At 35.0% G+C, this 24,662-nt stretch overlaps 1 protein-coding gene across 1 annotated transcript in view; it reads left to right on the top strand.

Annotated features, from left to right (window-relative positions):
• Positions 1-24,662, top strand: part of MDGA2 (MAM domain containing glycosylphosphatidylinositol anchor 2) — an 835,187-nt gene that overhangs the window by 588,111 nt on the left and 222,414 nt on the right. Inside the window, exon 7 of the mRNA XM_045848684.1 lies at positions 22,444-22,773. Coding sequence (XP_045704640.1) covers positions 22,444-22,773 — 330 coding nt within the window. The remainder of the gene's footprint in view (positions 1-22,443; positions 22,774-24,662) is intronic.

Raw genomic sequence — 24,662 nt, 5'->3', positions numbered from 1 at the left:
ATGAATCAAATTAAATTTATCATCATCCATAGTTTTGTTTCAGAATCTTTCTTTAATACAAACTCTAACATAATAGCTGATCAAAGCAAAACCACCTGGTACATGCAGGATCCCCAGTTCTTTGGGTAGGTTAAGTTTCTATTTCTGTTTTCCCAATTTAATATTTTGCAGTAATTACATATCTCCAAAACACTGGAGAGTATTTTATTATATTTTGCTTTGCAGCTATGGAATGTTTTCATTATTATCCTTTTAAAAATTAATCAGGGCTATAAAAAATAAAAAAATATCAAATTCAATGTTTCTCATATGAATATTTATAGCACAGTTTCCTTTTATAAAGGAGATAAATCTCACCTTTGTTCATTGACAGAACATATGATGAATTATCATAAAATACAAATTTAAGTAAAAACTTTGTGTAGATATTACAAAATCTTATAACTACTTTTGCACAGTGATATACAGACAGCTTAGTTAAATATTTTTTCCTTTCTTAAAACTTAGATTGTTTTTGTTGGTAAATGGAGTCTCTGTTGTATTTACCCAAGCCAAAGGAGACCTGCCAATTGGTAGTTGTACTTTAAAGTCAATACCTGTTCCAGAAAAGAACTTTACTCAACTAACATTATTTTTTAACTTCTTTAATTAGTTTCTTGGCAGGTGTTCTATAGTTTTTTGGTTTATTTATACCATACAGTTGTAAAATGGGGCCAAAACAATAATGCTAGCTGTAAATCTCCTACTTCAAAATAGTAATCATGTTGTTATGAAAGGTACTTAATTCCCAGGCCAACTGCTTGCCACAATTAGCATGGATTAAGTGGTCTATAGGCTGTATACCTAGGGAGAGATCTGTGATCTGCTGCCTTTCTCTTAAATTGGCTATCAGATCCTGAATATGGAACTAGGCCTCTGCTTACTTTTCTCTACAACCAAGAAACAGTAGCTCATAAACTCCAACATATGCTTGTTCTAACCATTTCTGATTCCACAACTATGTAAATGTCCCATGAACTGTGTCCCTTTTTAAGTGTTTCTGGGCATAATCACTTTCTGTTTTTGTTTACAAACTTATCCATACAAATGCATGAATAAAAGCACATGGCTCTATAGTTTTATACATATAATTATTAGAGAACACTGAATTTTAACATGGAAATCTGTCTTTAAAAATTATGTATTAGTTACCTCAGGATACTGAACCAAGAAGAAATATGTAAATAAAGACTTCAATAGTTTTCAGAAAATTTCTACTCCCCACTAGATCTGTACCAGTTGCTACATGGGACAGAAGAGAAATGAGTGTGGCCCTTGAGCCCATGGACTTCCCACATTTATAGGGGAAACATCAGGGCAACAGCCTCCCCAGATCATAAGAAAGAATAAACTACTTCACAACAGAGGCATAGGTCATGTGCTCTTGGAAGCTCAGATGAAGGAAAAACTAATTCTGATTACAGAGATGAAAATTCCACAGAGGAAGGTGACATTGGAACTGGTCTTTGGAAACTAGGAATCCTTGCATATTCAGAAATGAAGTGTCTCTTTCCTTTGCTGCCCAAGATAGTGACTTAACAGGATCTTTAAGCATATTCTCTTTTCTTAATTAGGAGATATTAGAAACTGTTGATAAGTCCTATAAAGAAAAACCTGTTTAACTTTTATATTTTATAATGTAATCTTTTCAGAAATCAAATAATTTATACATCTTATTCTGTGATTTTAAAACATGCTTAAAAGTTAATTTTTTCAATCTTCAGTTGCAGAAGATTTTATATACAATTTTTAATTACTGTATTAGTCAACCTGCCACATTTTCTGTTTGCTGTTTTTGTCTCTGATCCTTTTCAATTCTGTCTAATAGTCTTCCAACACCAGTGCTCATTCCAATTGCTTCAGGAAATTTTTAAATAGACCCAATCAACCTAATTCTTAAATTATATCTCTCTAGACTGTATAGATTATTTCTTATTTTTAGCTATTTTTTAAAAATATTTTTCACTGTATTTCCCCAACAAATACACTTTTCTAAAAACTGTGCATGGCAAATATCAGCCCAGTAATACAAACCCATCTTACCTAGAATTCATCTGTTAAAAGCAATCAACTCTTAGGGACTCATAATAGAAAATTTATCCATGGTAAATCCATACATTCATTCCAAACTAATTAATTATTCCCCAAATCCAAATGGGAAAATACTTTTAAAAGTTACTGAAGAAATCAATTACATTTATTGATTTTTTTAATCATAGAAGATTTTGTGTAGTCATTCAAACATTAGGACTAGTCTTTTTAAGTTTCCTTCTATGACTTGTGCCCCACATACCCTTATTTAGTAAACATGAACACTAGCAATATAATTCACGTTCAGGTTTCAGCCATCATCTGGTGGATGATGGGAACCCACTGCAAAAATATAAGAGAGAGAGAGAGAGAAGAGAAAGGTGGGATTGTATTTATCTGCTTAGATAAGTGGTTTACAGATGATTCTGCCTTTCAGGAGACATTTGGCAGTGTGCTAAGTACTGGGACATTTCTGATAGCCAGGACTGAGGTGGTGGTGTGTTACTGGCGTCTAAAGGGTAGAGGCCAGGGTTGCTGCTAAACACCCTACAATGCACTGGACAGCCTCCACAAAAAACAAGTATGTGGTCCAAAATGTTAATAGTGCTGCTGTTGATAAATGCTGGCTGAGGAAAAAGGTTTTCTTATAACAAATTGGAAAACTGCATAAAATTACCCCCCCCACACACACCCCAAAATTAAAACAAAAACAAGGCAGAATTAATGCCAAAAATATCTTGTGCATTTTGATACAATATCAATACTAGATTATAACCATTCTTGATGTGTTTCTCAGAGTTTCAGATGTCAGTAGTTGTTAACATTCATTTTTCTTTGTATAATCATTTTGGGGAAGGCTGTCATCTGGTCCTGTCTGGTAAGTGCTCATTGGGAACTTAGAGCAGGGCCCCCTCCCTCTCACCCATGAGTATGAGCTTCTGTCTCCTGGGTTGTAATGATCTCTCTCTGGGAGTCTCAACTGTTCACCTGGACAATGTCTTACACTCTCCTCTGAAGCTCTGTACTCCACCTACTAATATCTCTCACCTCATTTGTTAAAGTTTTTCAACATATTTCCATATTTTGAAAGCTCACTTTTTTCTACTCTCACTATGTTATAGAACAGATCGGGGGGGGGGGGGGTGTGAATGATATACTATTACTGAATGGACTCACCCTTGTGCTCCAGGGGTCCCCCACCCCATGCCAGGGAAAGACGTCTCTCAATGCCAGAGATTGGTGAAAAGAAAAGGGATTATTTATTTAAAGAGTTATACAAATTTAAGAGCAATAACAATGTCTTCATTGAGATCCCAAAGTCCTTCAGAATACTCACAAACACACAGTCCTTCCTTCCGCTCTGCCCATTCTGGGTACCACATCTCAGAAAAAGAAATAGAACTCCATGGTTCTTCTCTGGCCAAGCCATGTAGTCACAAAAAGACCCCGCATGGCTGCTACACCTAGGTTTAAATCCCAGTGCCAGTCTTCCTCTGCCTCACCATTTCTGACTCCTCCCACAATTGGCCACAGCTGCCAGCATTCCTCTATTTTTCCAGCTTTATTGGGTTGCCACAATAAGTCTGGGCAGGTGTGGCCCTGTGGTGTGGAGCCAATCATTTCCAAGCTGCTACACAGGATCTGTAACCAGGATCTGCCTCCCAGTTATATCATGGGTTGAAGTCACTCCAATCCCGCTAGCTCAAAGCATGACCACAGCTATTTAACATAACTATGAAACCAGTTAAAGGTTATAGATATGTTAAATAACCATTCTAGAGGTTATCTGTAAAAATGTTGCTATTCAAAACGGCTCTCAATGGCCCTGCTCCACATGTCCCATCCCCCAGCTCAGACTTGTTGGGGTAAAGACATCCTATGTATATTTTTTCTAATATTTCCTGGACACTAAGTTCTGGACCCCATTACAAATCCCTATTTGCTCCCACTCCTTGGATGCACCCTATTACAACTATAGTACAAACTCTTTTTCAGCCTTCTGTGATATGCTCCTGTCCCCAAGGCATCCACTGAATCCCATGGAGTCAAAGAGCCGAGTCAAATGAAAATAATGTCAGTTATGTCCTTCCCAATTCCTATAAAATCGTCTTTTCTCCAGCTGGATATCCTGCCAGGTTTTCCAAGGTGTGAAACCAAAGTGATGAAAAATAAAACAATGGATATTTATGTTGGTTTTATCAATTTTCTTCCTAAACTTTCTCTTAATTTCTGATGTTTTTTGTTTCTGTTCTAAAGGGGCTATAAAATATATTATAGCTCCTCCTTATAGCATGATTTTTATGCTTACTTTACAAAAACTTATTTTGAAGGATTATTTCTAGTGTGACACACTTTATTTCTTTTTACATTGACTTAATTTCTTCTGACAAAAGTAAAAAACCACAAAAGGAAGACATGTAACAGACTGCAGTGGTTTCTAATCATTTAGAAGTTTGTTTGGTGAAAGTGCTCAGAGATACAAATGAGGTTCATATGGAAAAAAGGGTTGTTTCCTTTTATTAGAAATCTAGACTCAGTGTCCTTGTACTTTTGCTATTAGTTTTGACAAATTATTGTCATACAGTGCACTCTTGCTTGCTGATTATATAATCTCAGTACCTTAAAGCACTATCTTAAAAATACTGTTCAAGATCTTCTTATTTAAATATAACAGAAATTATAGAAGTCATATGCATAGCTTAGTGAACTTTCACAGTGAGCACTTGGATTGAGTAGCAGAGAATTAATAGCCCTCAAGAAGCTTCCCTCTTGACCTCTTTTGCTGTCTCACTGAAATGTAACCTATATTCTGACCTTGACCATCTTAAATTAGTTTTGCTGTTTTAAACTTTATATAATGCAATTGTGTTTAGATCTCTGTCCCAATTTTATGCTTGTGAGGTTCATATGCTACAATGTATAGCAAGGGTCTGTTTATTTTCATTATAGTATAATAATCCTTGGTATAAATATAACAAAATTATTATTTATGAAGTTTTAAGTTATTTCCAGTTTGAGATTATTGTGCAAATTATCCTGCTTTGAATATTTTTATATTAATCTTTTGGTGAACATATTAATACATTTTATTGAGTCATAGGGTAAGAGTATGGTAATATATAATACTAAATTTTCCAACATACATTTGACAAAAATTCCATTTGTTCCACATCATTGTTAACACTTCATACTGTCTGTATTTTTTATTATAAGCAATTTAGCTGGTGTCATGAATCATACTGTGGTTTTAAATTGCATTTATTTTATGATGGATGAGTTGAGCAACTTTTTAAATATTTTTAACCATTTGATTTTTTATAGCAATGATCTTTTTAAGTCTTTGGTGCATTTTTCTCCATTTGGGTTTTATTTTTCCATTTTATCTGTACAGTTCATTGATATAAGTTAATCAACGTATATATATACATATTATATAAATATATACATATATAAAAATATTTTATTCTACTTTGTGGCTTGTTTTCTCACAATATTAACATTGTACTATAATGAAAACAAAATCATCACTTTGATGCACCCTAAACTATCAAAAAAATTAAGATTAGTGTTTTTGTTCTTTATTTAAGACATTTTTCCTAACCTGAGATAATAAAAATACACTTATGTTTCTTTGCTAAAAATTTTAAGTGTTACCTACAACATTTGATCTTTAATTCATTTGAAATTAATATATGATTTGATGTTTGACTAAAGGTAATTTTTTTATTTGAATATTTAGTTAACTCATCACCACATCTAGAACTGACCATTCCTTCCCATTACAATAGTCTCCCCTTATCCTCAGGGTACACATTCCAAGGCCCCCAATGGATGCCTAAAACTGCAAGTGGTACTGAACCCTAGATATATACTATGTATTTTCCTATACATACATACCTATGATAAAGTTTAATTTAAAAATTAGGCACAGTAAGAATTAAACACAACTAATAATAAATTAGAATAATTATAAAAATATAATGTATAAAAGATGTGAATGTGGTCTCCCTCTTTCTCAAAATACTTTGTTGTACTGTACTCAACTTTTGACTTAAAGGAAGCACTTTATGGCTTCTCTTTGGCCTATCTGAATTGCCAGTACTACTGTTCTTGTGTTTGGGGGTTATTATTAAGTAAAACAAGGGTTACTTGAGCACAAGTTCTGAGATACTACAACAGTTGATCTGATAACTAAGAGTCACCCAGTGACTAATGGGGGGTAGCATATGCAGTGTGGAGATGCTGGACAAAGAAATGATTCACATCATAGGCAGGATGGAGTTGGATGGTGTAAGGGTCATCAAACCAGAATGTTACACAATTTAAAACTTATAAATTGTTTATTTCTGGAATTTTACATCTAACATTTTGGAACTGCACTTGATCACAGGTAACTGAAACCACAGAAAGTGAAACTAGAGATAAGGGGGGACTACTGTAAATATGCCAGAAATTGGGAGAAAATATTCTCATCATATAAATCTATATATGACAAATGGCTTTATATCCTTATTATATATTATTGTAACACACTATAAAACAACATATAATCCAATTCTTTTTAATGGGGAAAAGTTTTGTACTGACACATATATGAAAGACTGGAAAAAGTCCATCGACTGTTAATGTAAAGAGAATGGTTTGCGTGACATCAATTGTAACCCAGCAGCCAAGGAGAATGGACAGGAATGCACATGTGTGAAAAATGACAACTTCATTGTACTAGTCAGTGGGTGTGGTAGGTGATGTTCAGTGAGCTTTGGTACTGCGTGGCCATCACATCAAAATTACTGAGAGAGTAGAGCAATGGATCTGCCTTAGATTTTGCATTAAGCTTGAACATTTCTCTATGGAAACTATTCAGATGATACAGGAGGCAGCAGTTATGGGCAACTGGTGATTGGCAGCTTGATCAAGACAATTTGCTTCCTTATGAATTATGTCTCACACAGAGTTGTTTTATGAGACATCAAATCACCCAGGTGGCTCAGACCCCTACAACCCAGATTTGGCACCCTGTGACTTGTGGCTTTTCCCAAAACTAAAACGGCCTTTGGAAGGGATGAGATTTCAGATTATCAGTAAGATTCAAGAAAATATAATGCAGCTGCTGATGACAATTAGGAGAACTGTGTGAGGTCCCAAGGTGCTTATTTTGATGGGGACCGAGGTGCCATTTTCCTATGTACAATATTTCTTGTATCTTGTATCTTCTTCAATAAATGTCTCTATTTTGCATATTGTATGGCTGGATACTTACTGGACATACCTCATAAATTAATGAGCAGCAGCCTCTGACTTGATGTTAAGTCCTGTCATGTAGAATGTGCAAAGTAACATCACATGTATACAAAACATCCCAACTAAGAATTAAGATAAAACAAAAGGAAACCAAGAAATAACAATACTATAATAATGAAAAGAGAGATCACAACTGTATATGATAAAGTTCATGCACATCTTTTGTAAAAGAGATAGATTAGCAAATTAGGAAAGGCATACTGTCACTGCACTAAGCCTAGAGTGACTGAGAAAAAGAGCTGATAACAATCAATAAACTAGTGGAAACCAAAAAGAAACTGACACAACCTAAAAACATATGCCAGTCTGTAGACATTAAGTGAAGACAGATAGGAGATTTAATTAATAGGTTGATAGAGAATTAATTTTCAGAGGCCATCGTTAGAATGGTAGCTTCATAAAGTTCTCATTGATTTGTTCCCAAGTTGTGTACCTCCAGATAAAAGTACTTGATTTATGTAACAGGCTCTAAAATATGTATGTCTCTTACTAGATTATATTTACAGAAAAAAATAGGAAGAAAAAAGTGTTCCAGTCATTAAAGATGTTTAGAAAAACACTGTTTTCTGTTGGTCTCTGACAATGAATAGTGATGCTAATGGCTAGAAATGCCTTGGGGCACTCACTGGAGCCTCACCATAGTTATGGCACACCTAAGTATGCTTTGGTCAACAATGAACAACAGCATGTACAATGATGGTGTACCATATAGCCTAGGTGTGTAGTAGGTTATACCGTCTAGTTTTGTGTAAGTGTACTCTGTGATGTTCACACAATGATGAACTCACCTAAGGAAGCAGTTCTCAGAATGTATCCCCATCTTAAGCAGTGCATGACTGCCCTTGTGGTAAACTCCCATGGACATTTCCCCTTTCAGACCTAATGCCGTTGGTAGACTGACCCTGGTAGTTATTATGATTATAAGGTGCACCCCAGCGAAAACCATCAGGAAACTTTGAAAAAACAAGGTTTGTTACCCACAAGTCCTAGAGGCTACAAATCACCTTCAGGACCATATAGCCAGGTGACAGATGAAAAGGGAGAAAGAATGAGGATGGACTTGGGGTTCTGCTGTTATTGGACTTGAGGATGAGATGACCAGGGTTTTGCTGGTTCACAATCAGTGAATTTAAAACCTAAGAGTGAGAATTAAAGCATGGGAAGGGAAATGCAACCAGTCAGGCAAACAGTGGTTATCTAGGTTAATCTGAGCTTTCCCAAAAGGAGAACTTGAAGGGTGGGGCAGCCTGAGTCTATCTGGTTGTACAGTTGGTGACATGAGTTTTTGAGGTGAATGTCTTTGATGTGACAATTAAAAGCTTAATATCAGCACATACATCACAATAAAAAAAAGCTAGTTGTCAAACACACTATATGGATACACACACATACATATATATACACACACATGATGAAGTACATCCCACTTTGATAAAACATGGCATGCTACTTCCAGCAGCCCTATTAATACATCTTCATGTGACCAGACTCAGGTTTCATATATAAATGGCCACATAACATAGAGGGGGAAAATGTATCATGAGAAATATATTTTAATTTAAATTATAAGCTACTATGGATATCAGTGGTAAATAGTGTATGTAGTACATATTACGTGGCTTGACATTTTTTAAAACTTTTTCAAGATATCTAGAGAGCTACCATTACAGAGTATTAATAGTTATTTTTCTTCCTCTATTATGTTTCAGAATGACAGATTATTTGTAATAATTCAATATTATGCAACAAGATTCTGTAACATTTTGAGGAGTAGCTCACAAAAGGCATGAGGTATTTGTCAGGTAACATTAGTAATTGGCAGCCACATATGAAAGAAGGATCGATCTATTTGACAAAGTTTTATTGAGTAAATGTCACTTTTACTGCCTAGTTTCATTTATTAATTATTTAAAAATATTTTATATTGGTATTTGAACATTTTTCTATCATTGATGATTTTAAAAGGGTCATAAGAATTCCGTTTAGTTTAATATGAGGAGAATGAGTGTAGAGATGTAAAACCGAAACTCCATTGGTACCATTGTGGCTACACTGGTATTTAAATCTGTGAATGAAAATAACAACAATAAACCAGTTGCTTTTTAAATTCATTTATCAAACAACTGTTTTAAAAGATTTTTTAAATTTATTTTTAGAGAGGGGAAGGGATGGAGAAAGAGAGGGAGAGAAACATCAATGTGTGGTTGCCTTTCACACGCCCCCTTCTGGGGACCTGGCCGGCAGCCCAAGCCTTTGCCCTGACTGGGAATCGAATCGGGGACACTTGGATTCCCAGACCAGCCCTCAGTCCACTGAGCCACACCAACCAGGGAACAAACGACTTCTTAAGAAAAATGCAATTGACAAAACTACTACTGTTTAGATTAATGATTAGGTGACAACATTTAGCATGATAACTACTTGGAAAGTGCTTCAAATGTGTTCCAAATGGATGAAAAATTTTACATTTGCCATCTTGTTCTTTCATATCGCCAACCTAAGTGCAGTGGCAGTTTAGCATGTGGATGACAGTGTGCTTAGGAGGACAGCAATGTGGAGAACCTCTGTGTTCGTGATGCTCTGAGTTCAGAGGATAAAATTATTTTTAAAAACAACTATCTGGAAGACATTTATGACAGATATAGCACTGTAGCAATTCTTCTACCTAATTGCATGAATTGGGGAAAGTATCGTGAATTAGTTGACAGATGGATCTGGGCTGCAGTGACTGGGTTGGACTGGGACAGGCAGTGTGGGGAAGAGGCCATCCCAGGGGAAAGCCTCTGCTGGCAGTGGCAAACTCTGGTAGCCTGCAAACAGGAAAGGACAAAGGGAAAAGATAGTTTACATAAAAGAAGCTGTGATTAATGACAAAGGGAAAATCTACATATCCTGTAAAGGGAACACAAAAGAAGTTTTGATTGAGGCTCATAGGCCCTCAAGTGTTGCATGCCATAGAAATGTAGCAGGCAATTGGGAATCAGTAACTGTAACTAAGAGAAATGGGGCTGGAATGGAGGGTTTTACTAAGGTGGCAGCTGTTCTGAGACAAAACCTGTGGATGTAAAAGCAAGTAGTGAAGGGATTGTGGAGATGGAGAAGGGAAAAGAGGAAGCAGATTCAGGACAAAAGACAACCTGGGAACTAGAAACACAGGTCAGGACACATTGCATATAGCAAATGCAACGGGGGGGGCGGGGGGGGGGGTTGAACTGCAGTTCTTTAAACATGTCCTCCTGTAACCAGAAAAGACACCGGTGTTTGGGCTGCTTGTCACTCACTACCAAATCCAATAAACAATGACAGTAATTGAATCTTTTATGGGCACTTTATTCAAATGGCTGGCGATCCGAGAAGATGGGGGGTCATACCATCTTCCCTTCTCTTTCCTGGCCAGATCTTTTATAAGGGCTGGGGGAGGAAAAACAAGGTGTAGTGAGGGCTTTGAGGTTCAGAAGCTGTAACATCCCTGTCCTGGCAGTTAGCTGATCCCAAGGGGGAGGGGTTGTCATCTGCTCTCCCTGGAACAAAGGTTCGGATGTCCCCAGGCTGTAATCTTCTATCAGTGCCCCAGGAGGTCAGCTGTTTTTCCCAGAAGCCAGGATGGGCCTTATCTGTAGTTTCTGAAACAAAACCTTTAATATACACATTACTCCCTAGGCTTATAACTTTTTACCTTAAGCTAAATTTTTTCAAGTCTTGAGTCCCCTATCACTCCTGTTGTTAGAAGTTCTCTTACTGGTGGCAATCAAAACTAATTTGAAAGAGATAAAGCTGAATGGTTTCTGTATTAATGTTTTGATATTGTGAAAGCAAAAGAATAAATAAGAAGTAACTGCAGGAGACAAAGAAGTTGAAGGGAAAGTTTATGTATTATTTAGTTGTTGTTGCTGTTGCTTCATTTTAATTTATGAGGAGATTTTCATCATGTTTATAGATTTGTGGCAAAGTCCTCATTATGAGGGAGGTTTTAAGAGAAAAAGACATGAGGAAATTGATAGTGTGTAATATTCCATGCAGAGCTGGAGCTAAGGTCAAGAGCACAACTAAAGAGGTTAACCCTGAAAGAACGACAGGAAAGGAGTGGCAGTGAATGGTTGAAATCACAGGGAAATATTTTTGTGGAATCATGACGGGATTTGCTAGAGTCAGTGAAAGCTGAGCTAGAACCAGTTATTGTTACAGCAAAAGATCTCTGTTTCATGTCCCATGATGCTGCTCCTCTCCAGAATGGCCTTTCACCATCTCACACCCTCTGTCTTTCCTTTTCCCCATAATTTTCAGGCTTTCCTTGTCTGTTCCACAGTAGAGAGCTTTTTGTTTGTTTTTTTAGGTATTCCATTCCATAATACTTAGTATACTCAATTCTTATCTTCATTGTACTGCAAATAAAATTATTTATTTTTGTGCTTTTCCCCACCACTAGGCTCTTCATCTTGCTACTTTTAGTAATAAGCACAATGGGGAATACTTTGTCAATGCTCAGGGAAACACTGAATAGAAAACAGCTGACATCTACCGTGTGCTCACTCTATGCCAACATCTGCATACTTAGAGCTTTATGGATCAACTCTATTACCATCTTCATTTTGCAGATTTCAGAGGCTGAGCCCACTGCACAAGGTCACACAGCAATAGGTGATAAAATCACATTAGAATCCAGACAGCCTGACCCCAGAATACTTACTCTTCACTGTTATCTATAGTGACTCTCCAAGAAGTCATTGACACTCAGGAGAAAATGTATGGGCTATTAATCTCTCAACTGCAAATTATAAACATGTTATTTTTTTAAAGCTTTTCCCTAAATTAGGGTAGGTTATATTTTTAATATTTTAGTGATAATCTCTTCGGTAAACAAGTGTTACTGTCAGGTACTTAATGTTGATCATTCTTAACATCTTTATCATTTTGTGAATAAACCTAGAAATAACAAGTGTTTTGTAGATCTTTCAACAGGCTTTGGCTGTATTTAACGGAAGTAGTTACACGTTAAGCTGTGTGAGCTCAATTTATACTATTTTGTTATAGATACTTATAAGAGCTAATATTTCAAGTACTATAATCAGGATAAAAATCTCTTGAGGACCTTTTAAAATAAAAAAGGATATGCTGTGGCCACTTTTCAGCATATTCTTTCATAACTCAATAATCCTTCTGAATAAGCTCATGGTCAGCCTCATTCCCTTTGGGCTCTGTTTTCCTAGAGGATGGATAGATAACTGTTTTCTAAGTCAGTGCTTTTCAAACTTGAGGGTATGTCAAAATCACCCAATGGACTTGTTAATATGTGGGTGGTTGGGTCCTGCCCCAGCAATTGTAGATTTAGTGTGAGTGGCACCCAAGAACTTGTAGTTTTTACAGGTTCCCAGGTTATGCTGTTGTTTGGTCCAGGGTTCACACTTGGAAAACTACTGCTCTAAGCTGTAAATGTCATAGTTTTAAATAACAGAAATAACTTTAATTGATTACTGGCCTTATCATCTAATCATTTCCCTTAAGAATGAGTTCAGATCAACTCTTCCGAAACAAAAGTCATTGCTTCTTGCAAATGTGTCTTAACACTGAATTGGCTTATATCCAACAGTGCCCTAAACTATGCGATCAGTTAATTTTTAACATGGTACATATTGTGGAACCATTTTTTTCTTAAAGTACTCAGGATTTTTTACTTCTTAAAGCAGTATTTTCACTGGATGTCGGTACCATATACACATCCCTATCTTGTCCCTGTCCACAGGTATTTCTCTCTCCAACTCTTTTTTTAATGAATTCTTTTTTTTAAGATTTTCTATTTATTTATTTTTAGAGGGGGAAGAGAGGGAGATAGATAGAAAGAGAGAGAAACATCAATGTGTGGTTGCTGGGGGCATGGCCTGCAAACCAGGCATGTGCCCTGATTGGGAATCAAACCTGCCATGCTTTGGTTCGCAGCCCGTGCTCAATCCACTGAGCTATGCCAGCCAGGGCTCCAACTCTTAATAGACCTCAGGTTCTGCTTAGGCTTTTCTCCTAAGAGTATACAAGTATTACTTCTTGGCAGTTAACACTTAAATTATACACAGTAGTACCTCAGTATTCATTGTTAATTTGTTCTGGAACTTGTGATGAGTGCTGAAACTAATGAGTACCAAGCAATGAGGCATTTTGTCTTGTGGGGCGGCATTACGACTCATGCAAGTTCTAGCAAGTGTGATGAGTCTGGAACAATTGCTGAGTGCTGAAACTTTTTCTTCTCATCAAAATGTGATGAGTACAGGGTCAGATGAATTCTGAAGCTGACAAGTACTGAGGTATAACTGTATTTCTATGTAACCCTGAACATATAGCACTCACCACCATCACTAGGTTCACCAGTGACAACCTCCTTGGGTCATTCTCATAGAATATAAACTTGTTTTCTCTCCTGCTTAATAATTATGGAGACACTATCTTTGAATTTATCTTTGAATTGAGCTTGAACATGTGTGCAGTTGGGTCATGCTCCTTTGGTTCCTATATGAAATTGTTGTAATTAAGTCACTTTGAGGGACAGATCAATAACTAATCTTATGAATTACATTGTTATGATCACCATAAAGATATGGCTACAAATGCTGTTCATCATGTGTCTCATTTATGCAAGTTCAGAAGATAAATTCCACTCAGATCTCTGAACCAGGAATAGTTATTTTGTTTGTTTGAGGGGTTGGGGTATTTTTAACTCACAGATACGGTGACATCAGTTTTTTTTTTTTGCCTTTGTTTCTTTAAAAATCAGAGTTAATTTATAGCCAATTAGTTGTACAGGATATAAAGACATTTTTATATCAGCATCATTTTGACCTTATTTGTTTATTTACCATAATTTCTCATTAAAAAAAGGAAAACTACAATATGCATTTCTAAAATTTGCATTAAAGATTCTCAGAGCAAGGTAAGATGTACTTTTTAAAACAGAAATATTACATTTATTTTATAACATATTGAATTTGTTTAGTTTTAGAGTAAGTCTTTTCACACCTCATTTTAGCAGTCCTGTTACTTGTTGGGTAACCCCCAAATCCAGGTCCTTGTCCTGTGGTCTATTTTCAGAAACTAGACCTATAGGGCATTAAAGGTTAAATAGGGCTCACTGCTTTGGAAGAAGCATATCTTTGTAAAAGGATTAAATTAACCTGTTCAACTCAAATACACTTGTACTCATGTGACATTTCACCTTTCTGCAACACACTACTGCGTGAGTGTTGTATGCTCTAACCATAAGCATTATATTCTTTGGTGATTGAAATTTGTAGCAGTGAATTTCCTAGATTGATCCCACTTTTGCCTGTTTCAATAATGTGCAATACCAAATTTCATGGTGTCAAAGAAAAATTGCACCAGACATGTAACAAAACAGCAAGGAAGACTCTATTCAAGTCTTGCAATAAAGGTCAAGATTATTGCGATAGATGAGACACTTTAAATGCAACACCACTGAATCATAAGACAGGAAAATTTTTAAATGAAAGGTGAAGTAATGGAAAAGTACTGGAAGATATTTGGGAGGAGGATGGTTAATGTGATGAGTCCAACTGTGTTGCTAAGTATTCTTTTCACTTTTTGAAGTTAGGCTCTTACCCTCCTCCAGTAGTGACTGGGAGATGGATGCACCATCTCCTTCAATGAGTACTTAAAGGTTGGCTCACATGTTCTTAAGAGAGACATTTCTCAGGATGTTCTGGCTTGTTTCAGAAGATTTACAGCTAAAAGGGTCAGAAGAAGCATTCACAATTGACGGTTTTCTAAATGTAAATGCTATCAGAAAATAGAGGTCAGGGGCGTAGAGTTAAGAAGGAACCTGTCTCACACTGAGTCATGCTGAAGGGAATGTGTAGTCAGTTTTGTCAGTGGCATTGACTTTTCAGCTTCTCTCAAGGTCATATAAGATAGTCAAGACAATTCATATAAATTCCCAGTGAATACAGGTATTTTTCATGTGGTCATTTGATATATCTAGGTTATTTTCTTTGTTCTTTAATGTAAAAATGAAAGAATATCTATTTAATGATTTAACCATTATTTTAACTGAAATTGAAATGTGTATAGATCTGGCCATAATATTTTGTGCTTAAAGAAAGAAAACAAACAAAGCTCTCATTTCCCCAAACATAAGCAACAAAATGTAAGGTAGAAGATGAAGGAAAAGACCCATGGTTTGCAATTATGGCAAAATAACTTATACAACTCCTTTCTCCTCAACAAATACTGACTTTACAACTATTTGAATGATAGACTCCAAATGAACTAGGAACCTAGGCAACAAGTTCTGAAAATTGAGATGCAAATGAGCTAAGTCTACTGATTTGTTTATTTTCTTAAATATTAGCTCGTGATTTACATAGAAATCAGTAGAAAAGAGATTTTCAAAAAGAAAGAAGAGTCTATAATATAAATTGGTATGGAATGCAAAACGTAAGGTGATATAAAAATGGAGAATACTGGAAATACCATTGTGTTCATTGGTTAAGAGGTCACCGCCAACCTTCTAAACTTCAATGCTGGAATAGTACTGGTGAAAAGCCAGTGTAAACTGTCCAAATGAATGAGTTTGTGATACAACAGAGGAGGCAAATAGTGTTTCACTATTTTTTCAAGACATATGATACAGAGAGTTTGAAGGATTCTTAGGGTTAAGAAAAATGTTCTAAGTTTAGAGATCTTTACTATGAGAGTAAATAGGATTTGGAAGAGAAAATATTTTAATTTTGAGATAAAGTGGATAACTAAAAGAATGCAGAGCATCAGGACACAGTGAGAGCAGTTTATGGATGGGCAGGATCACTTTGGAAAGAAGAAAGGCCACAGCTTTAGAGACCGAAGATAAGAAAAGCAAGAAAGAGTAGAGAAAGATTTTTTGTTTTAGTTAGTCTCATTATTTTCACTGTTTCATGATCAATTCCATAAATATTAAGGATATACTACTTTCAAAGGGACCTCAAAGAACCACACTTAGCACTGTCCTGTCTAAAGGGCAGGTCATGCTATAGGTATTTCCATTTCTAAGTCTTCAACAACTAATAAAGAAATATCATTTACCCTGGGCATATTCTCATTTCTCATAGTTAATTGTATTATTATATTTGATAGAAAAGATGAGATTAAAATACTCACCAATTTTAATATCAAAGGGTCAGTAAGTTGTACTGATTAATATTTAAATAACTGGTACTATGTCAAATACCATTTACATAGTAGCCACATTATGAAAATGCTTATTCTTATTTATGATGTTATATAAACACTTTAAAAATCTATAAGCAATATATATTTTCTCATTAATTAGCATAGGGCTGAAATGATAATAATGACAAAATAATGATGATACTAGTATTATTTTAGTTGGCTCTTTTCTCAAGGAAGGACTTACACAAAAAGCAAAATCTGTGCCCATTTAAAAAATCCTCTCTTACTTTAATTTCAACCCAAAATACTTATCTATGGTTATTCTGTTAAGCAAGTACATTTAAGACAATTAAAATTCAATCATACCTTGTTTAAACAATTTGAATGATTAATTGCAGTGATTAGCTTTGAGTAAATTCACAAAATAAATAGAGCCTTCATACTTCATAATTAAATAGAACCCTAGCTTCTTTTCAGGACCTAGTTCTGCATTCAGATTATCAGGGTGCTATTTTAAATCACTTTTAGGAAATATGTTTAATGATTTTTTTTTTGTTCTTGAATTATTAACTAACTTCCATTCAGACTGCAGATTGGCAATTGGAGTTGTTAGATAAAATGAAGTGAGTAGAAAATACCTAGTAATATATGTATAAGGAAAAAATAAAAGACCTCTTTACTCCCATCCATTCTCTAGAAGCTTTAATACTTTAAGCGCTTTTATATAACAATATAAGGTATAAGTAAATGTTATTCTTATTTCCTCAAGGAACTGTTAAATTGTATTGCTAGCCTTTATCAATAATTGCAAATACAGTGTATTTCTTTTTGTTGTTCTTTGCATATTTCAAAGTGTGCATTTGTAAGATAGGAACAAACAGATAAAGTTTACAAAATGCTGATTGATTGGGAAAGGAAAGAGCCACACTGTCCTCAGTGCAGATGGATTTTTTTAGATGGCTCTGAAATATATTTTATAAGTTCAGTATGTTTTAGATACATTTAACTTAAATATAAAAATATTTCCCATTTGTTTTTTCTTTGAAGAGTTGTATTTGGTCAGCTGTTTTGTGATGCACATATGGAAATGCCTGAAACATCAAAAATGGAATTCGATATTAGAGTATTTTCAATGATTCTCATCAACTGATAGATTCTCTTACTTTATTCTGTGAGATACTAGTCCAAAAATATGTTTTGCAAACAAAGGGTTTTTGTTAAATATTATCATCCCCCCTAGAAGTATTGCAATGTGCATGTTAGCATGTTCAAAGCTCTGAAATGTAGCAGGTTCTACAGAAAAGCAAACTTTTACTCATGTAGTCAGTCCCCAAACTGTCTTTGCCTTCTTTAAACATGACACTATTAACCTTTTCCTGAAAAAGGTTTTGACAAATACTGTTACAGATAACTCTGCTTAGTGATCAGTTTTCTTCCTTCTCCCATGTTTCCTCAGAGATGATCATCAGCTGAGCTGTAAAGCATGTACGCAGCCCTTCTGCATGAAATTCAGTCTCCTTTACAAAGCAGTACTGAGGAACAGTAATGATAGCAGATGTACCTGATACATTGTACCACTAGGGCACGTGACTACTTAGTCAGTAGATGTGATAGACATATCCTGAGTTTTTTCTGCACAGAATCCTCTTCTTCACATATATCCCTATGTTAATGCTTTGTTCACTAAATATTATTCTGCTCCCAGAACAAAACCCCTGAATCATAGAGGATGCTTAATCTCTTTGTTCTCTATGCTATTTCCCACCATGGATCTCAGCAAGCCCTACCTGGATCTTTGTAGTGGTCTTGCTTTTATACACAAGTTTCATTCTATTCACATGACCCCTCTGTAAATCTCAGAGTAGAGGGACTGCAGTGATTCCAATTTAGAATGTCCTCGAGAGTAACCTGTCTAAAGTGAACATGGGCAAAGTTTGCATTCAGTTTGTCATTACTAAAAAATGGGGACTATGTGTTATGTTACAATGCTTTCAAAGCTGATTATCCAGAACAGAGGCTCAGCATGATGCCAATTCTTTACATGCATTGCCAAACTAAACAAGTACCTTTTGAGGTTTATCCATCACAATTTATGATACATTAAGCTAAATCTAATGTTCTCTTAGGCCGGTGTTAGGGGATTTTCAATATTCAGACTAAAAAATTGCATTTGAGGAAAGGGATTTCTCCTCTCTTTTTTCCATAGAATTTCTTTAGTTCTATAGTCTTGTTATATACTATTGGACCTCTGTTATACTCTGCTACTAATCGCAGATTGATTTTTAAGCATTTGAATCTTAACTGGTGGGAGGAAATGACTTTAAATTAACATTGCATGAACTACTATAAATTCTTCAATGAAAAAGAGAGTGTTTAATTATAAATGAAGGAACCTGCTTCTCAGTTGATTAACTATATTAAACACTTTACATTTTCAAATCTCTACACTCCAGGTAATAAGCTATTTTTCCACAATAGGTCTCAGAGCGAACCTAATACTATCACCTCCTATTTTTGAAATCATGCTCTTGACCCATAAAAATTAGACGCTCCAGCCCTGGCTGGTGTGGCTTAGTGGACTGAGAACCAGACTGTGAACCAAAGGTTCACACGTTCAATACCCAGTCAGGGCACGTTCCAGGGCTGCAGGCCAGGTCCCCAGTGGTGGACATGTGAAAGGCAACCACACATTGTTGTTTCTCTTCCTCTCTCCCTCCTTGCCCTTCTGTCTAAAAACAAATAAATAACTAACATTAGGTTTCAAGTTCTTAATGTACTTGTGCCTAGTTTATAGAGAGGTACTCTTAGTTTTCTGAGCAGCCAAAGTAAATTAGAAAATCAAATAAATTTAACACTCCTCTGTTACTATATATGGCTACACATCTATAGTACACATATATGTACACACACATTAGTTTTCTTAGAACATTTCCATTCTGTATGAAAACCAGATATTTTATTATGGAATAACATAAAACAAAATGGGAGAGATGATTCTCCAGTCTATTTATCCCATGCTACTTATTCTGAGATCCCTTCACTTAACCTCACTTGCAAGATTCACTTTTTCCTCCTCCATTTTAGAATCAGTAATTTGAAAGACTAATATGATTGACTTTGGCCAAATTATAAAATTGTCTCAAACTGACATCAACAATATTTGTGGCAATCAGTTCATTCTTAATAGCTCACTTGATTATTTTGGTTTCTATAAAAATATAATTATATATCACATTTAACTGTATTTACTAATTGATTTGATTTATAGTCTTCAATATTTTACTTTGACTTTTGAAAGTTATTTTCCATGTGTAAAATAGTCCATAACACAAAATATAGAGATTGGTTTATTTTTTTATTAGTGGCTTTGAATTGTTCAATAGTTTAACCGTAATACATCTGATGAGTTTGCAGTGTGTCGGTATCACACTGATGTGTTAACTGTGCAGAGAAACAGAGCCAGAAAGCAGGACTGCCTAGTGAATCAGTGAGAATCACTGACTGACACATCAGAGGTTTTTGTTGTATAGATGTATAGCAACTGACACATAACTTCGGAATTAAATTTGTTGTAAATGTATTGCCATATGAAACTACTGTTAAATTAATATACATGTTTTTTCAAACTTTAAAAATTGTGAATTTTTTATTTAAAATTTTTATTCAGGTCTATCTTTTTTCTGTAGAAACAGCATAAGAAAAGTTCTTACCTAATGAAATGAAAGTCTCATTTAAATGTGACAATGTTAACCAAAGTAAATGCTCCTTGAAATACTATTTTTAGATCTATTTATGAAAGAAAGTGATATTTGCCGTGGCTGGTATAGCTCAGTGAATTGAACACCAGACTGTGAACCAAAGGGTCACCAGTTCGATTCCCACTCAGGGCACATGCTGGGTTTGCAGGCCAAGTCCCCAGTAGGGGGCACTTGAGAGGCAACCACACAATGATGTTTATCTCCCTCCCTCTTTTTCTCCTTCCCTTCCTCTCTGTCTAAAAATAAATAAAATCTTTTTTAAAATAGGAGAATGATATTTTATGTGCTATAGAACTTCAGTTACATTTGAATTATTTATACATAATATATACCAAATATAGTAGCCAGATATGGATATTTTAGCACATTTCCCTTTCTGCTAAAAGTCATATTTTGGTACCTATTAAAATATAAATATGTGACTATAGGCAATGTTGTGATGTAATTTCTCCTAATTCTATCCTAGAGTCATGTACTGATAAAGATATGGTTAGGTACAACTAAGGTTCATACTTGTAAATTGCATTGTATAGTGGAAAAATGTAACAAACAATATGAGAATGTGATTTAAATATTTGTCTTTGGTGTTTTCATTAAGACTGAAGATTTGTGCAATCCCAAACTATATGTTAGAGGATTTTCCTCTGAGATTCAGACTTCTTCAAATTTAGAAAACATTTCACATCTATGCAGTACGTGCTTGTCCTTGACATAAGTATCATAAGTGTTAGGACTATAATCTGCAAGTATACAATTTACAATACATGGGTGTCAGTATTATGCCTGTTCTGGTCATCTCTTGTAATAAGGGTCTTGCCTAGTATCTTATCCTGAACAGGAACCTGTAAATATTTCTTGAATAAAAAAAATAAATGAACATTGTTTTTGATGATTATTTCTCCTCACTGAGAGGCAAACAAGAAAGAAGGTAAAATATTGGGGCTCTAAAATAAAGACAGCTAAAAGAAAAAAATTAAGATTTAAAAAATACATTAATCTCTAATGCATTCTTATGTAGTTTTGTAGATTTCCATGGTGTTTCTAAGCCTTTGTTGGACCAACTAAGGAAAATCGGATTAAATTCAGAAAGGTTACTTAAAATGCAATTAGAAAGCCTCCAGCATCTGCAAGTTCTCAAAGTTCATATCGTTTTGTCATTGTCAGTTAGGTTTAATGATAAAATTAAATAAACAATTTTTATTCTGATAATTATGTTTCACTGCATATGTTTCATATCATCATATAGAGATGATGATGTTAAGAGAGAAAATTGTGTGCATAAGAGAATCACTGCCATAAAAAGGAGAAAACTCTATTCCACACTGAGTGCCATGATATAACTCAGAATTCAGAGCTGGAACCCTTAGGAGGCCAATAGATGCTCCCGCAGAGCCTCTGGTGGTTATCACTAGGGACCCAGGCTGTGAGAACAGCACTGACTTAGTTTCAGAAAGCACAGCTCTTAGGACACAGACAAAGCAGGCTTGCCAAACCACCTGAAAAGAGAGAGGTACTTTTGGTCAAATGCATTTTGGTAAAAATTTTTCTAACTCAGGTTATTTCAATATATGAAAATGCCTCAATGTCAACTGACTCAATTCTTACAAAACTAGTATTGGTCAGCATGTAAATTTAATTTAGAAGAATTTTCTTTAATATGACATTCATGCAATATTTGAGCTGTTTAAGGACTGAGTAGGGGGCAGTGGGGGTGACTGGGGGGGCATCTGTAATAGTGTCAACAATAATAAAAGACCAACAACAACAAAGAACTGCCATAATTGAAGAATGGCATGAGTAAGGAATTGGGCTTATTATTATATTTTAACTCTAAATTTTAATGATGTTATGTCACAGGCTATGTTGTTTGTTCAAAATTCAATAGCAACAATGTTTATCAGATGTAAAGTATTATTTATGTCACTGGGAATATTATCCAATTAATAAAAATCAGTGTTTAGAGTCTCTAAGTGACTTCGGTCTTTAGATTACTTCTAGATAACCCAGATGACATTAATGGATACCCCCACTACTTGGAAATAACCAATAAACATATGTACATTTTTCTTTGTTTTGTTTTATTTCGGCACAGAGATGATTACCTGGAGTGGATGAATACTTGACCTTATGAAAGTAACACTAACTACTTATGGACTTTTTGTTTCAGCGTTAAAAAAAGGACGATTTTGGATCACACCAGATCCTTATCACAAAGATGACAACATCCAGATTGGGCGTGAGGTGAAAATATCTTGCCAAGTAGAAGCCGTTCCTTCTGAGGAGTTAACGTTTAGTTGGTTTAAAAACGGCCGTCCATTGAGAAGCTCTGAGCGGATGGTTATTACACAGACAGACCCGGATGTCTCCCCGGGAACCACAAACTTGGACATCATTGATTTAAAATTCACGGATTTTGGGACATACACATGTGTAGCATCTCTGAAGGGAGGAGGAATATCTGATATCAGTATCGATGTTAATATATCCAGCAGCACAGGTAAGCATATTTATGATGCTAAAGATATTCCTTTCCTTACACACAGCAGATGACAGAGTGAGTCTTCAGTCTACCTAAGAATATTCTTATTTTTTGAAAGTACCATAAAACCAAAATTTAACCTTCTGAATGCCCAATAAATACCATGTTGAGACATTGCTAATTCTATTTTGTTTTAAATTTACATTAAGTTTTACAGAAATAACACACATAAAATTAATAGCATTGGCCTGATAGATGTAGGCTTCCAGGTTAAATAGTACCCATTTGTTCATTTTATGTCATTAACTAAACCCTTTTTACATTCTAAAATTGCATTAATAAAATTAAATAAGAGATATCTAAAGAGTTAAGGAAGCTTTCATAAATTTTAAACTAACAGAAATTATTTAGTCGTAATAAGAAAGTATTGAGAGAAGATTTGAGTATTCAAATATAAGATATAAGAAATATATTTTGCACCAACAAAAACCAATGATAAATATGTTAAATATATAAGAAACTATAATGGATTCTCTACACATTGAGAATGGTTAAATATAAAAATATACTGGAGTGAAATTCCTTCTTTGGGGGTTGAAAATAAAACTATGTTATCAATTTTTTCCCAACCTAATGTACATCTGCACTTGAGGAGAATTAAAGGGCTCTTGTATGAGAGGGCATGTTAGTTTAACTCAGCATGTTTTAGAGCCTTGTGACTTTATGAACAGCAATCAGTTTGTATTTGGAGAACTCCAAAGTACCTTTATTTGTTTTGCCCACTTGTTACCAGATTGAATTTTAAGATTTTAATATAATCTTAGAGTGAATAATATATGTGGAAAACAAATCACAGGTGTAGTTAGCAGACGTACTCTGTTTTGAGGAAATTTAAGTGTTCAACTTTGTTTTGCAGTCGGGAAGCTTCTGACTGTCACAAGGTAACCAATCGACCTCTGATCATGTGTCTCCACATCAGTCCAAATGGCAGGGCATTCAGGTCGATTTCGCTCCTGGAGGCTGAACAAATGTGCTTCCTTTTTTTATTGCTAAGAGATATTTTATTTTTATCAGCCACAATTAATGTAAAAAAGCAGCAGGGTGGCAGGAAATATCCTTTGGACAGATGTGTTTTTCTATATAAACAATGACAATAACTAGTTTTTATCTCACCTGTATTTCAGAGTTGGTGCTAGCACTAGGAGATAGGCTCAATTTAGGATATCTAATGGAAAACGGTCCATATGTTCATAAAAATGATGTGTCATTTTTACATAATGTTGATTTCATCAAATCAACAAATACCCACTAATTATCTGTGTCAAAGTCCAGGTGACATCCACATATGGCATTTCCTATAAGAGTAAGAATAATTTTGTAAGAACCAAGATTATTTGTCCTAATTAATGAGGGTCAATTTTCCAGAACTGATCTACACTTAATAATAAGCATTGCTTCATATGGTTAGTTGTTTGCCTTGTGTTACTTCCTTTTCAGAACGAGGAACACCAGCCGAGCTCCTATCTAACCTGGCTTGTCTGACGGAAACACAGTTCACAGACAGTTAAACTTACACACAAGAGGGAACACAGAATGGAGAGAAGACAGGAGCATTTTATAGTCACTCACAAACATTCATTTCTAAGTATATTAGTTATAGTGCCTATTTGAAGCTGTGTATTGTAAATGACAAAGTAGAAAAGATAAGGAGCAGTGATTCATGAAATTTTTAACAATGCTAAAAGGAAAATGACAAAAGATAATCATAAAAACAGAGAATACACAAGAAATCCTTCTTCTGAATAGAAGTTTACTTGTAACAATTACAGTTTCTTAACTGCTATCATTTTGTCTGGTTACCAAAAGTAATAATACTAAAGATAAAGTGAATATATTCAGTCCTCCTA

Source organism: Phyllostomus hastatus, unplaced genomic scaffold, assembly GCF_019186645.2.
Source record: "Phyllostomus hastatus isolate PE091 unplaced genomic scaffold, TTU_PhHast_1.1 phas_contig_62, whole genome shotgun sequence".
Classification (NCBI taxonomy): domain Eukaryota; kingdom Metazoa; phylum Chordata; class Mammalia; order Chiroptera; family Phyllostomidae; genus Phyllostomus; species Phyllostomus hastatus.
The sequence above is the reverse complement of the archived record's forward strand: the minus strand, read 5'-3'. Positions and strand labels throughout refer to the sequence as shown.